General features: G+C 36.6%; 1 protein-coding gene and 1 non-coding gene across 2 annotated transcripts in view; both read left to right on the top strand.

The window, feature by feature from the left end:
* The window catches only part of HSPA4 (heat shock protein family A (Hsp70) member 4), a 49,734-nt gene that overhangs the window by 29,118 nt on the left and 4,655 nt on the right, over nucleotides 1-15,961 (top strand). Inside the window, exons 8-16 of the mRNA XM_043465523.1 lie at nucleotides 3,773-3,849; nucleotides 5,057-5,208; nucleotides 5,703-5,809; nucleotides 6,416-6,549; nucleotides 7,805-7,986; nucleotides 9,010-9,099; nucleotides 12,623-12,775; nucleotides 13,639-13,764; nucleotides 14,589-14,696. Coding sequence (XP_043321458.1) covers nucleotides 3,773-3,849; nucleotides 5,057-5,208; nucleotides 5,703-5,809; nucleotides 6,416-6,549; nucleotides 7,805-7,986; nucleotides 9,010-9,099; nucleotides 12,623-12,775; nucleotides 13,639-13,764; nucleotides 14,589-14,696 — 1,129 coding nt within the window. The remainder of the gene's footprint in view (nucleotides 1-3,772; nucleotides 3,850-5,056; nucleotides 5,209-5,702; nucleotides 5,810-6,415; nucleotides 6,550-7,804; nucleotides 7,987-9,009; nucleotides 9,100-12,622; nucleotides 12,776-13,638; nucleotides 13,765-14,588; nucleotides 14,697-15,961) is intronic.
* On the top strand, nucleotides 11,631-11,703 carry TRNAG-UCC. The gene has a single exon. It is a non-coding gene; the product is annotated as a tRNA-Gly (tRNA).

Below are 15,961 nucleotides of genomic sequence, written 5' to 3'. Positions count from 1 at the left end.
ACACACACACACACAAAAAACATGAGTCACTAGTTTTCATAAATTCAGGGCAGAGTGCTTTAATGCAGAATTATATGGAATTTGCTTTAGTCATTGATTCAGAAATTGTGTTTTTGAGTAATTCAGTATCACTTGAGACAACAGGTCTTTTTGCATAACATGATAACGAATTCTGGGTAATTTGATGTTTCAAGGTTATTCTCAGAAACACCCAGAATGTTTCCGTTACCAGGTTAGGTTGCTTGAATGTTCTTCATGATGTGAACTCTACTTACTGGTGGAATTCAAAGACTACTGAATTGCTTGGGAAAGTGTGGCCTGAGCCATGCTCAGAATATTGAGATGGGCATCAGAATTGCTTCCAGTCTGCCAGAATTAGGTTACTGTGCCTAGTAACCAGATTGTACTCACCTTTTTCTTCTACTTGAAGTGATGGTTTTCATTTTTATTTTTTTCTTTTCATTAAACCATAGCTTTCTTGTGTTTGTATAATAGGTGGAATCCTACACTATGTGTTTGGCTTCTTTTGTGTCTGGCTTCTTTAACTTAATGTTTTTAAGTTCATCCACATTGTATGTGTTCGTACCTCATTGCTTTTTATGGCAAGTAATAATCCATTTGTGTGGGCATACCACATTTTATTTATTCATTCATCAATTACTGGACATCTGTGTTTCCACCTTTTAGCTTTTGTGATGAGTGCTTTATAAACATTGACCACAAGTTGTTTGAGTATCTTGTTTTCAGTTCTTTTGGGTATATAGCCAGGAGTGGAATTGCTTGGTCTTGTAATTATATATTCAGATTTTTGTGGAATCACCAAACTGTTTGCAGTGTGTCCAGTGCTTCTCTAGTGGAAGTGCTCACTTCCCTCCTAAAAGCTCAGAAATACTTATTTCACATAAAAATGAGTAAAATACTGAGTTACCATATGATTCAGCATTTCTGCTCTTAGGTATATATCCAAGAGAACTGAAAACACATTTACACAAAAATTTATACACAAATGTTCATAGCAGCACTGTTTATAATACCCCCAAAATGGAAACAACCCAAATTCCCATCAACTGATAGACTAGGTAAAACTCAACTGATAAACAAGATATGATATGTCCATATAATAGAATATTATTTGGCAGTTAAAAAACTGTTGTACAGATGCATAGTATAGCATGAATGAACCTTGAAAAGTTTATGCTAGAGGAAAGAAATAAGTTAAAATTACTGCATTTCATCTAATTCTATTTATATGAAATGTTCAAAATGAGTGGTTGCCTAGGGCTAGGGTTTTGGTGGAGTTGGAAGAATAATGTTAATGGTGGTAAAAATACTCTTTTAGGGTGATGAAAATGTTTTAAAATTGATAGTGGTGATGCACAATTCTGAATATACTAAGAGCCATTGAATTATGCACTTTAAATAGGACACTTTGTGTCATTTCTATTGTATGTGAATTTAAATTTCAGTAAAACTTTATAAAAAGGAACGACCTCTACCACTACCACTGCTGTCTTTCTAGAATGCTCTCTGTACTTCGTTTTTCATGTTTTTATTATGGACATTTTCACATATGCAGCAAAAGTGGAAGAATTTTACAGTGAACATTCTTATCCTGCCACTTAGGCTCTACTCATAATATTAACTTGTTTTTTCACATACCTATTGATCTGTCCATCCTTCTGTCTATCTTTTGATGCATCTCAAAGCCATCTATCTATACACTTTTAAGTATGCATATTAACCAGAGTTTAACGTTTGTAGTTTTTGGTGTACTTTTACATAAAGACATTCTCAAGTTTTAAGTGTCGTTTGCTGAGTTTTGACAGTTGCATGCATCCTACAAACCACCACTCTCCATCATTGTAGTTTTCTCAGGCCTCCATCCTCAAGGGCAGCCACCGATAAGGTTTTTTATTTTGAGGGGCATAGATTACATTAACCTTTTCTAGAAGTATAAATGAAATCATACAGTATTTCATTTTTTGTGTATGACTTCTTTGGTCAGCATGAAATTGAGATTCATTTAGTTCAGCAGTTCCCAACTTTTTTGGCAACAGGGCCTGGTTTCGTGGAAGACAATTTTTTCCACAGATGTTGGGGGTAGGGGAGATGGGAATGATTCCTGGATGATTCAAGAGCATTACATTTATTATGCTGCTGCTGATCTGACAGAAGATGGAGCTCAGGTAGTAAATGCGAGTGATGGGGAATGACTGTAAATACAGATGAAGCTTGCCCTCCAGTTACTTCCTGCTGTGTGGCCTGGTTCCTAACAGGCCAAGGACCAGTACTGGTCTATGGCCCAGGGTTTGGACCCCTGACTTGGTTGTTGCGTATATCACCTGTTCCTTCTTGTGTATTGCTGCCTAGTATGACACTTTAGACTTAGGTTTTCTCCTATTGCTAGACACTTAACTCTTTCCACTTTTTTGATATTGGGAACAAAACTGTCATTTTAAACTTGATTTTGGTTGCTACACATCCTCATCAATATTGGTATTAGTGATCTTGAATTTTTGCCATTCTGGTGGGTGCATTCTATACCTCTACTGTTTTTCTTTTTTTGAAATGTAATTCGTAAAAGTTAACACATTTATAATTCAGTGGGTTTTAATGTATTCACAGAATTGTGCAACCATTACCACAACCCAGTTTTAGAATGTTTTCATCACCTCATAAAGAAACTCTAGATGAGCTATCATTCTGTGAAAAGACATGGGAAAATCTTAAATGTATATTTCTAAGCAATAGAAGTCAGTCTAAAAAGGCTGTATGATTCCAACTATATGACATTCTAGAAATATTTGACATTGTATATGACATTCTATATGATAACGATATGACATTCTAGAATAGAGAAAACTGGAGACAGTAAAAAAGATCAATGGTTAGAGGTTCAGTGGAAGGGAGGGATGAATAGAGTATGGAAGATTTTTAGAGTAGTGAAACTGTTCAGTATGGTACGGTAATGGTGAATACTTGCACCGTTTGTCAAATTATGTAGAACCTTAATTTATACTACCATGTGTCAGTATTGGCTCATCAGTTGTTAGAAATGTGTCTTACTAATGCAAGATGCTAATAGGGAAAATGAGTTGGGTATAAGCGGTGTATGGGAATTCTGTGTACTTTCTGTTTATTTCTCTGTAAACCTAAAACCAGTGTAAAAAATAAAGCATTAATTAAAGGGAAAAAAAATCCCCTTACCTAGTAACTTGTCTTTCCACATCTGTTCTTCCTGTCCTTAGTCCTAGGCAGTCATTAATCTACTTTGTCTCTTTGGATTTAGTTCTGAACATTTCATATAAATGAGGTCAGTCATATAATATGTCTTCTTTGGGATTGCCTTATTTTACTTAGCATAATATTTTCAAAGTTTATCCATGTTTCAGCGTGTAATCAGTCCTTTTTATTCTTTTCATCCCTTTTTGCTGAATACAGTTCATGGAAATTAGGGTTTTTCCCACTTTTTTGTCTCTTGTGAATAACGTTGTGACCATTCACGTGCGGAGTTTCGTGTGGTCACGTGTTCTCAGTTGTGGAGAAATACCTAGAGTGGCATTGCTGGGTCATATGGGAGCACCATGTTTAATATGTTGAAGAATTGCTAAACTCTTCCAAAGTGGCTGTAACATTTTGTATTCCTGCTAAGAATGTATATGAGGTCCAGTTTCTCCACATCTTTGCCAGTGCTTGTTATGTCTGTTTGATTATAGTCATTTAGTCTACGTAAAAGTGGACTGTGATTTAACCTGTTGTTTTTTTTTCATAGAGGCAAATTTCTGGAGATGTGTGATGATCTCTTAGCTAGAGTGGAGCCACCGCTTCGTAGTATTTTGGAACAGGCCAGTAAGTATTTTTGTGATTGAATTGTTCATCTTGGGCTGTTTGGAAAATGTTAACTTTCTCCACCGCCCCCCATCCCCAGTTTTACCAGTTTTCGTTGTATGAACTACTTCAGTGCAATATTAAACTTCTTTTTACCAATATCTTCCCCTTGCAGTACCTCCAGTAGTATTTGGGAAAGTCTTAATAGTTTTCCCTGGAAACATAGTTCAGACAGATTCAAAGATGGGTTTAATGTCTCAAGTATTTCATGGTGGTAAAAACTATCTTTAGCAATGTTGCTGTGTGGTGGTTTTGTAGGATTTTGTCATTGAATCTTGTTGACTAATAAGGGGGAGGATATGATAACCACATACTTAATTTAATCTCACTGTAAAAGGTAGAAGTTTGATTTAGGAATATATATTACTGTTGTTTCCCAAATTTTTGACAGACCTTTTCCTAGAGCCCACTCTTGTGTTGAGAGGTACTCTGATCTTGACACAGGCTCAGATATGAAAATGGAGCGATTTTGACAAATGCATGTTCTTTTCATACTGGTACAGCCCATTTCTTTAAATAGCCCTTCTCAACAGATTGTCACTCAACAGATTGTTGCATAAAATGTGAGCAGGAAACCAGGTGGTATTAAGAGGTATTTTATGAATGACAGCAGAGCCTTCGTGGTACCCTCTGTCCTTCTGTTAGGAGGAGACTGAGCCTGTGTTATAATCTGAGCCAGCAGAGCCCTGAGGTCCCTTGGCTGATACTCTCAGACCATATCCTGAAGTCTATTTAGTCTTAGTCCATACAGGCCTGTCAGGCTGGGTCAGACTGAACTTCCTTACCACTTTGTGTCAGCCCTTTTATTTTCTTTATGGCTAGCTTAACTGTTGGTATTTTAACACTTACTTGTGTGAGTCTTTCTGAGATTACAGGACTTAAGCCCTATAGGACTTTAGATGTTCCTCACTCTCACCTCTTAAATCTCAGTACTGTTGTGCCACCCCTGCCCTCATTATTTTGAGCATTAAAATATAACTACCTGCTTCTAAATGGCAAACACTTTTGTGTGTATGTTACTGTGAAGGAGATGAAGAGTGGTAGTGGGTTTTCTTACATATTTGTGAATTATTTTGTTGTGATAAGATGTCATATTGCTCTTTTATTTCATTGTAAAACACAAAAGATTCTTTTACTCTAAATGTCTATTCTAATTGTTTTTAAATAGAGTTAAAGAAAGAAGATATTTATGCAGTGGAGATAGTTGGTGGTGCAACACGAATCCCTGCAGTGAAAGAGAAGATCAGCAAATTTTTTGGTAAAGAAATTAGTACAACACTAAATGCTGATGAAGCTGTTACGCGAGGCTGTGCCTTGCAGGTGAGCTTGCTCTCTTTCCCAGGTGGCCACTGACAGGCCGTTGTAGCAGCACAGCAGTGGCTAATGTATCCAGCCAGTCTGAGACTAGCTCGGTGATTTTAAGGTCTAAGATTCTGAAACTTTTGTTTTAAAGTTGATACTAGAGGTGGCGTTCATAAATGGAATTGTTTGTACTATATAACATGTAATAAGATGAAAGAATTTACTAGAAACATAAGTAGGCTTGAAATACTGCTAGAATTTGGCATATTTGTTACATGAAGTAGTGTTATACATCAGTTAAATAAAGGTTGAGATTAATGGAAAAAGAAGGAATAGCTAGATTAATGGGTGATTTGACAAATGATAGATACTTATAAAACCACTTATTTAGATAATGCTAAATTATTAATGTAAGTAGATGCTCTTCTGAAGTCATTTTTCTTATAGGTCTTACAATAGTTAGTTCATAATGTCTACTTGCCAAATGGAATTTTTAAAAATTCTTATTCTAGTGTGCAATCTTATCGCCTGCTTTCAAAGTCAGAGAATTTTCTATCACTGATGTAGTGCCATATCCAATATCTCTGAGATGGAATTCTCCAGCTGAAGAAGGGTCAAGGTAATGTTTTTTTAATCATTTTTGTACTTAACAAGTTGTGTCTTGGTAAATACTGTTTCAACTTACACAAATCTCTTATGTTATAGCGCATGAAATAAAGTGATAATTACTTTACTCATCAGAATAGGTTTGTGTCCTTACTAGTTTTGTTTATTTGATCCTGCTGAAATAATTGGTGCCTTTTATGTGCCCTGGTGGCTCAGACGGTAAAGAGTCTGCCTGCAGTGCGGGAGACCTGTGTTTGATCCCCGGGTCGGGAAGATCCTCTGGAGAAGGAAATGGCAACCCACTCCAGTATTCTTTCCTGGAGAATCCTGTGGACAAAGGAGCCTGACAGGCTACAGTCCATGGGGTTGCAAAGAGTTGGACACGACTGAGCGACTTTACTTTCATTTTCATGTGTTGATTGAAGTGTGTGTGTTTAAAACTGATACTGTATACACAGACACACACACTTTTTTTTCTTTCTTGGAAACTGTTATAAACTGGAAATGATGCCAGTTGAGAAGAGTAACTAGAGTTGTACAATAATTACAAAATTAGAATACCTGGGTAAAAGTGTTAGAAATGTCCTAAATTTGTGTTTGTCTTTTTTCCTCCATTCAGTGACTGTGAAGTCTTTTCAAAAAATCATGCTGCTCCTTTCTCTAAAGTACTCACATTTTATAGAAAGGAACCTTTCACTCTTGAGGCTTATTATAGCTCTCCTCAAGATTTGCCTTATCCAGATCCTGCTATAGGTAAGTAAAGAGTTGGGAATTAAAAAAAAAAAATCGTGTACCTTGGAGAACGGGATTAGCAAAGCAAGTATAATATACTGAAATTTGAGTATTTTAAATCACATGCACAAAAAACCTTTGGGAATAGCAAAGTGAGTATAATATACTGAAATTTGAGAACTTTAAATCACATGCACAAAAAAAACCTTTCAGTCTTATTATCAGGTTCAGAACCAGCAGGATGGTCATTATTTAATTGGATCTCCTACTGTGGACTGAAGTTCTTTTTTTTTTCTTTTTGAAGGTTTTTAAAGTTAATTTTAATCAGTTAAAAAGTTTTTGGCTGCACCATGTGGCTTATGAGATCTTAGTTCCTTGACCAGGGATCAAACCTGTGTCCTTGGCAGTGAAAGCATGGAGTCCTGACCGTTGGATCACCAAGGAATTCCCTTGGCTGTAGTTCTTGGTTAATGCACATTATTGTTACACTTTGTGCATAATGTGATGCTGGTTACTGAAAGTATTCAGTTGTGACCCTAACATAGAGTTAGGTGTACGCAGAAAAATTATTAGCAGATTGTGACAGTCGGTATCATAGGTTATGGAACCATGTTGTCTTCCTTCTTCATTGATTATGAGAAACTTAGTATCTGGAAATAATACCAGTTGAGGAGAGAGAATCTATAGTTAATGATAATTACAGAACTAGGGTACATGGGTAAAGTATTAGGAACATCCTGAATGGCACTTAGAAGCTTAGAAAGTTAACCTACTGTGTTTTCCTCACTTGTAAAACAGAAATAAACATGATAATTCATAGTTTACAGAGTTTTATGAGATTAAAAACATGAGCACAATGCTAGTATAGTAACTGAATCTAGAAATGTCAGTTTCTTAATAAGTGACAAAGAATATGGACTCTTTGGGGTTTTTAGTAGATGAAAATGTGACAAATCTGTTCTAGGAATTTACTCTGCAGTAGCATATAAAGATGAATTGGGATAAGGGACTAGAGGGAAGGACATGTTTGAAGAGTTAGGGGATACTTGAGTTCTTAATTGGGAGAAGATGATTAAAAGTTTGGTTATATGTGAAAGAAGAAGGAGAAATCTGATGATGTATTAATATTCTAAGAGTGCCCACTTTGCTTATCTGAAGTATCATGCTACTGACCTTTCACTGAGAAATTGACATAAGCTGGCAGTATGGGCATACATTTGTGTTTGAATTCTTCTCTTAGGTTATGTGTTCTCTTTCGTCCCTCATGTGTCCTCAGCTCAGTTTTCAGTTCAGAAAGTCACTCCTCAGTCTGATGGCTCCAGTTCAAAGGTGAAGGTCAAGGTTCGCGTCAACGTCCACGGCATCTTCAGTGTGTCCAGTGCGTCTCTGGTGGAGGTGCACAAGTTTGAGGAAAACGAGGAGCCGATGGAAACAGACCAGAATGCCAAGGAGGAAGAGGTAATCTAGACAACTCTGTACCATTTTAGGCCATTTATAATGGCTCAGAGGTGACGCTTGTCTAGAAATTCTAGCAGATAGGGCGACAGAGCTGCTGAGAGGAGGTTTGCATGTGTACCCCATCATGTGTGAACTAGCCCAAAGTCTTTATATAGAATTTGTATAGAAATGGGACATAGTTGGCTTCCTCCTTTAGACCATGCACTTGTCAATTTGAGTTATTCTTGATTCTTTTGTGATTACTGGAGAATGCTGAGTCTCAGTTATTATTTCATAGGTAGCATAGGATTCACACCCATTTGTTGGAGTCATGCACTAGGCCTTGTCCTTATTGTGTGTAAAAATCAAGGCTTTATAAAGCGGTGCACGTTCAGGTCTCATCCCCACACATTTTGTTAAAGTTGGTCTGGGCTATGGCTCAGGTGTTTGTATTAAAAACCTCTGAGGCTATTATAATATGCTGTAGGCATTGAAAGCTAGTGTGATTCAAGGTCTCTACAGACATCTTTATTATTGGCAGACTTTGTTCTTCAAGCACTTCTAACAGAATTTTCAAGGTGTCCACTTTCCCTAATGCATACAATGGTTGTACTTTAGAGGATGAAATGTCTGATTTTAAAAACTACTGGAAGAAGTTTAAACTTCTGAGAGAAATGTGTTCGTGAGGAAGCAAGGAGAAACTCATGTTCTCTTCAGATTTTATTGTGTTAAATATTGCCACACTGTGTACTTCTGAGTACTGCTGTGGCTTTATAATGTAGTTCTGTAACCACTCTTGTTTATATAAGGGCGGGCAAGTGTTATCTCCATTGTACAGATGTGGTAACTGAGATCCAGAGAGGAAAACTTTTGTGTTCTAAGTGTAACATATATGTCATAGCTGGAATTAGAGTCTGGTTTGTCTGATTGCTGGTAATTAGCAGGACTTCCATATCCTCTGATTTTGCCCATGTGTTGTGAAAGTTGCTTTAGTCTTTTGCTAGTATTTCCTGGTTTCAGAATTTGATGTGACCTATTTTTCAGAAGATGCAAGTGGACCAGGAGGAGCCACATGTTGAAGAGCAGCAGCAGCAGACACCAGCGGAAAATAAGGCGGAGTCTGAAGAAATGGAGGTATAAATTGTATCTTACAGTGTGATTTGCTGTCTTTTTTACACACATGGTTTTGACCTGACATTATGTCTTGGAAAGGGATTATATTAGAAATCTTCATTTATTTGAATTTATTTAGAATCGTTTTTTGTTAAAAAAAAAAATCCCCCAAATTTAGAAGTTTGGCTTTCAGCACATATCCAGGCTGCCTTAACGGCCTTTAGAAATATTAGAATTGTAAACATTAATGAACACTCCCGAGTCTTCCTTAAATAATGTATGACAAGTTCCAGGCTAGTACTCTTAAAGGCAAAGTTACATCAGTTCTCATAATTTTGACATGTTGTAGTCTTTATAATTTAAGAGATCAGTGTAACATTCCCCTAAGAGCTGTTTAACACTGTGTACCAGGAAGAGAGAGAATACAGAGGTCTTTCAGTTCTGCCTTGCATAGAGATAAAACTCAATAATATTAACTCCGCAATACTTAAAAGCCTTTCATAAAAAAATGTAACAACTTTCTGCTTTAGTTTCCAAGAAGCCAGAAAACTCATCTCTAAATTTGAAGCTTTACGTCCCTGTGCCTCAAATTCTGAGGTGCTCTTTTGATTTACATCAGTTTTATGTGAGGCTGATTGTCCCATTTAAGAATTGTGATTTTCTTTTTTTAAATAAATATTCAACTGGAAAATCCCTGGGCAAGGCCTTACCAATCAATATTTTAATATTGAAAATTGAAGCGTTTAACACAATATTTTTTGAGCAGAAAATTCCCTTAGGCCTTGAAGCTTTTAAGTTCCTAACTTTCAGACCAAAAGCTCTCAGTGCAGTGGGGTGAAATTGAGAGCTATGTGGTGGACCTTATTTCCCACCGTGATAAAACTAGATTTCTGCAGATCTTGTAGCTCTGCCCTGTCAGTGTAGTTTCAGAGTCTTACTCTTGTAGTTTTCCAGGTAATTTTTAATGGACCTAACTATTGATACATAGCCTAATACAAAAGAAGTCAAAAGGAGAAAATTTCAAATCATTTGCTCGAGATTACAGGACTGTATTATTGTTGAAATGTCTGTCTCAAGCACTGTGAATCTGTTAGCAGTGAGCCTTGGGGTCCTCGGGAAGTCCATGGGAAATAAAAGACCTTGTAAACTTGGCTAAGGCTGTGCAGCACCCATCAGCCCCACTCACGAGACTGTGCTGCTGTCCCGTCTCTGCCAGCATATTTGAAGTTTTAGAGCAAGGTTTTGTAGTGTGTTTGGAAAGTGTGTTTGGCAAGATGGTCTTTGAACTTTAGTCTGGATGGCATGTGGGAAGAAAGCACTCAGAAGCCCTGGTTTGACTTTGCTTAGTGATTGGTCCATCTGGTTTCTGAATGGCTGTTACTAATAGTCATCTTACCCATAACGTGTTCTTTACTAATAGTGAAACATGATTTTTTCAAATTTTGTCAACTCTTCTGAAACTTATCTTTACATCGAAATACTGTTCTAAATAATAATATATTGAAATACAGTTGGTAAATAATATTTAAATGAATGTGTAACATTTTTGGGTCCTTTACAACCTGTTCTTTAACTTTCGAGTTTTCATGTTTAAATTTTATCATCAGCATTGAAAACAGCTTTTCTTACAAATTATTTATGACATTGCAGGGTGTCATCTCACCTTCTAAGGTTTTTCTGATTGTGGCATTTAAAAAAGTTTGGCAGAGCCTTTAGGAGGCTCAAGTCTGGTACCCATTTTCATGTGGGTTAACAAATTTTAATTATTTTAACTTTGCAAATAATTGTAAAAAGAGAAAATAATGGACAGAGGAAATCATGCTGACAGATGCTTTAATGTCTTGTAGGCCTTTTCGGAGGCGAAGACCTGTTGTTGCCTGGGTTTGGGGCAGCAGTGGGGGAGAGAAATACCTATTTTTCTTTGTTCTTGAAGGTGGGGGAGGAGAAAGGAATGAGGTGGGCCTGACCTTTCCCTCTCCCCCCATCAGGCCTTAGAGGTGTGGGAAGTTTCATGGAGTTATTTAGGTTCCTTTCGTGAGGTGGCTTGGGAACTTAAACCTTTTATAGTATTGTTTCTAAAGAAAATAAAATACAAATGATAACATAAATTTCAGCTCTGACGTAAGATTTGGACAGGAGGTGGGGAAATGATTTTGAAATCTTGCCTCATGTCATAGAGAAGATTATATTCCATATTATTTGAAAGTTACAGATGAAGAATTAAAAACAGCTGGAATGGGACTTCCCTGGTGGTCCAGTGGTTAAAAATCTATCTGCCAGTGCAGACGTGAGTTCGATCCCTGGTTCAGGAAGATTCCATGTGCCACAGATCACACAGCTAAGCCTGTGCATCACAACTACTGAGGTTGCTGTTCTGTAATAAGAGAAGCACCTCAGTGAGAAGCCCTTGCACCACAACTAGAGAAAGCCTGTGTGTAGCAGCAGTGAAGGCCTAGTGCAGCCAAAAATAAATAAATATTAAAAAAAGCTGGAATGAATATTTTTCTAATCTGTGAATCAGCAGGAGCTTTGAAAGCATGAAAGCAGGGACTTCCCTGGTGGTCCAGTGGTTAGGACTCTGTGCTTCCAACGTAGGGGGCGCAGGTTCAATCCCTGGTCAGGGAACTAAGATCTCACATGCTGCACAGCACAGCTAAAAAAAAAAAAGCGTGAAAGTAATCTCAAAGGGAAAGATGGATGAGTTAAAAAATAAAAGCTTGCATAGACTAATAATAAAAGATTAGAAAAAATCTACAAGAGTCAACCACTGGGGGAAAAACATCACAAAGATCCCAAGAGAACGGTGAATGAAATATGACTAGGCATTTTGGAGGAGTAAATATGCCTTATAAATGTGTACGAAAAGGTTATTGCCCCAATGAAAGTAATAGATCATGGCAAATGAATTCCTCTTTGTGGCCAGGGTACAGCGAAATGGACTCTTACTCCTTGTGAGAATATAAATAGGTGAAGATACTCTGGAAGTCATCTTATTGCTGTATTTTTGATCCTTAAAAATGTCATTATCTTCTCCCTACTAATTTGCTATGCATGTTTGTATGTTTAGATAAGAGTGGAAGAAAATTAGAGAATATTTAATTGTAATGGTATGTTGATGATGGGGTTATCGGAGTTTGTTTTTGTGTGTATGTGTGTATATAAGTCTATGTGTGTGTATAGGGGTTATGGGAGTTTGTTTTTGTGTGTATGTATGTGTATATGTATGTATATAAGTGTATGTGTGTGTACACATCAGTAGTATTAAGTATAATCACACTGTGGTACAGTCAGTCTCTAGAACTTCTTTCATCTGTCCAACCAAAATTACCTGTGAAACAGTAATTCCCATTTCCTCTATTTATTCTCCCCCATCCTCTGGGAACCATCATTACTTTTTGTCCATGGATTTGACTTCATATATTTCTAACTTTTCAGATACTATAAGCAAACAAACTTAGTAAAAAAGCAAAACCAGCCTTTGAAACATGACCCATTTGGAAGCTGAAGTCTGTATGTGTGTACTTAATGATTTCTGTTATTTTAGACCTCTCAAGCTGGATCAAAAGACAAAAAGATGGACCAACCACCTCAAGCCAAGAAAGCAAAAGTGAAGACCAGTACTGTGGACCTGCCAATTGAGAATCAGCTGTTATGGCAGATAGACAGAGAGATGCTCAACTTATACATTGAAAATGAGGTGGTTATTTTAAGTCTGCTAGAGCAATAAGCTAGAACATTAATGGGACCATAGTGTTCAAATGCGGTGTCTAGTGACCTTTATGCATTGTATGGGGTTTGGGAACAATTTAACATTTTGGGGTATTGGAGGACAAATTTAATAGATCCCAAGATATATCATCAAAATTGTTTTATGGTGATATGTCTGTTGCTAAAAACTCTTAGGAAATCTTTGACATTTCGGGGAGGTATCCTTCATGATTTTGGGTGTGTGAGTTTGGGTGTTCACTAGAGATTGGGATGTTTGAGGCCAGGGTCAGGGAAGTCGATCAGTGGGAGAACTCAGAGTAGCCTTAATGTTTTGTTTATTAGTTTCTTTGTCTGTTACCAGTCAGTATGTAACTCTAGTTATGGTGAGTGGTGCCGTGTTTGGGACCTTGGGGCACAATTTTTCAATTAATTGTTGTCTGTGAGGTTTCTTATGATAGGTACATTGGGTCTTAGAATAGTTTTATAGAACCTTTAGCATCTATACTATATGAATAATTTTGGTTTTTCCTGGGTATGTAATACAAGCAGGTTATATGACAGTGAGCTAATAGTTGCTTTTAGTTCTTGTCCTAGCATTTTCCTCATTTTTACTTTTGAGTTTCAACATCTTGCTATTTCTTCTGTTACTCTTTTTTTCCTAAGCGCACCCACGAAACTCTCACTTGATCGTCATAATTTACTGAGGACTAATGCTTCCAGCTCTTTTCTCCGATGATTTGCAGAACTAAAAGGATTTTGAGAAGAAGGCTTCTCTTAACTTTTGTAACTATATTACTTAATAGTTAAGAGGAAATTGTCTCAGTTTTTTGAATGTCTGACTACTGTTCACAGGGTAAGATGATCATGCAGGATAAACTAGAGAAAGAGAGGAATGATGCTAAGAATGCAGTAGAAGAATATGTGTACGAAATGAGAGACAAGCTGAGTGGTGAATATGAGAAGTTTGTGAGTGAAGATGTAAGTATGTGCCACAGTGTGTCTGCTCATTTTGTGTCTTCTGGGAGGATCCTTAAGTGTACTTACAAGTGATGTTTTACATCTGTAGGTATACAGTAGAATGATTAAAAATATTTTTTGGGGGACAGTTTTTATATAGTTTTGTTTTATACAGTATTGGTGGGGTGTTTCCTAAAGGTTAGTCTTTGTGCATCACTTTTTTTTTTGGTGTGTCACTTTTTGATACACTTGCATGCTATTATTTACCTAGTATTTTTCTTTAAAAAAAAGCTCACTTTTCTCCTGATGTTTATTTTAACTCACTTGTTAGAAAAAGATTTAGGTATAATTGACATATCAGTTGTTTCAGATGTACAGCGTAATGATTAGATGTTTATATACATTGTGAAATGATTACCACCATAAGTCTAAACATGTATCACTACATATACTTAATTTTTTTCCTGTGATGAAAACTTTCAAGATTTATTCTCTTAGTAGCTTTCAATACAGTGTTATTTACTCACTTATTTTTAAATGTAATTTTTAATTCTGAAATTTTCAAACATATCCAAATGTTTCCTACAGTGGAGAAAATAATGTAATAAACCCCCTTGTACCTATAAAGCAAAATAAGATTGTGTCAGTCTTGTTTCCTATATCCCCACTCATGTTTTAAAGAAAATTCCAGATGTATCATTGTCTGTGACTGTTTCTTTATTCCTGAATATCCCCACTCATGTTTTAAAGAAAATTCCAGATGTATCATTGTCTGTGACTGTTTCTTTATTCCTGAATCAACCAGTTTTTGATCAACTTAATTGCATTGTTTCCTTTATCTTTAGGACCGTAACAATTTTACCTTGAAATTAGAAGACACTGAAAATTGGTTGTATGAGGATGGAGAAGACCAGCCAAAGCAAGTTTACGTCGATAAATTGGCTGAATTAAAAGTAAGTGATTCTTGAAAGTGAAATGTTGTACTTTGCATGAAGAATATCTCAAAATTGTAATTCTCATGTTAAATGAAGGCAGGTTGAAAGTGATTGAAAAGCTATACTTTTTATCACTTAGTTTCACTGTCTTTTATTTTACTTATTTTTTCTTTCTTTCTTTTAAAACTTCATGATAACAAAAGAATTTTTCTGAAAATTGAGTTCAGACATAAAATTTTTTACCGAATTGGAGCTGGAGTGTGTTCTTAGTGTCAAGGAGTTGGAAGACTAACAGGGTACTCCTGTCCTCTAACAGGCAGCGGCAGTGCAGCTGGGGCAGGGCTGTGTATATGCAGCTTCCATTCTCAATAGAGCAGAAGGGACTGGTTTTGTGTTTAAAGAAGTGATAGTTACACTTTAGAGTTAAAAGTCCAAAGAATTATTTAAAGTTGAGGCCTCTTGTTTGGAAAAAGATGCAAGTACACAGGAACTTTTTCCATCTCTGGTTACTTGGTTTCTTGTTAAACTATTCCATTGTGACTGACCTTTGGAGTGAAGTTGCTCAAGGACAGTAAGTGATGCAGTTTCCTGTCATTCTGGCAAGAGTGTTCAGAGTCTCCAGGGAGATCCTGCTCATTGAGTTTTTTTATTTACTTCTTTTAATGGGACCTGTCTAACACATGGAAGGAGACAGAATAATAGTTTCAGCTGTTGTCAGCTTATGTCCAGATTTGTTCCATTTCTGCTCCTTTCCACTTCCAGTTATTTTAAGCAAGTCTGTTAGGTTATAATTAACCCCAAAATACATCAATGTGTATATAAAAGAAAATGTAACCTTATGCTGTACCATTATCACATGTATAAAAATTCCTTAACATCACTATTAATATCACCATATGTTCAGTCAGTTTTAAAGTTCCATTTGTTTCGCACATTATTTTTTAGCTTCTTTGAGTCAGGATCCAAACAGGGCCCATACATTGTGTTGATATATCTCTTAAATCTATCTGTAGTTCTCCTTCCATCATTTTCTCTTCCTTTACTTGGTGAAAAAACTGAATCACTTGTCCTGGAGAATTTATTCCCAGTTTATATTTTACTCCTCTCACCCCCTTGATGTTTTATCTTCTTGGTAAATTTGTGGTTAGAGCTGGAGGCTTTGTGAGACAGACTTAAACGTTTTGGCAAAAGTTTACGTCATATACAGTGTTGTGTATCCCTGTCAGGAGGCATCTGATTTTTGGTTGTCCCCCCACTGTATTTTGAGAACTACAGTTCAGGTG

The sequence above is a fragment of the Cervus canadensis genome, chromosome 4 (assembly GCF_019320065.1).
Source record: "Cervus canadensis isolate Bull #8, Minnesota chromosome 4, ASM1932006v1, whole genome shotgun sequence".
In the NCBI taxonomy this organism is placed as follows: domain Eukaryota; kingdom Metazoa; phylum Chordata; class Mammalia; order Artiodactyla; family Cervidae; genus Cervus; species Cervus canadensis.
The sequence above is the reverse complement of the archived record's forward strand: the minus strand, read 5'-3'. Positions and strand labels throughout refer to the sequence as shown.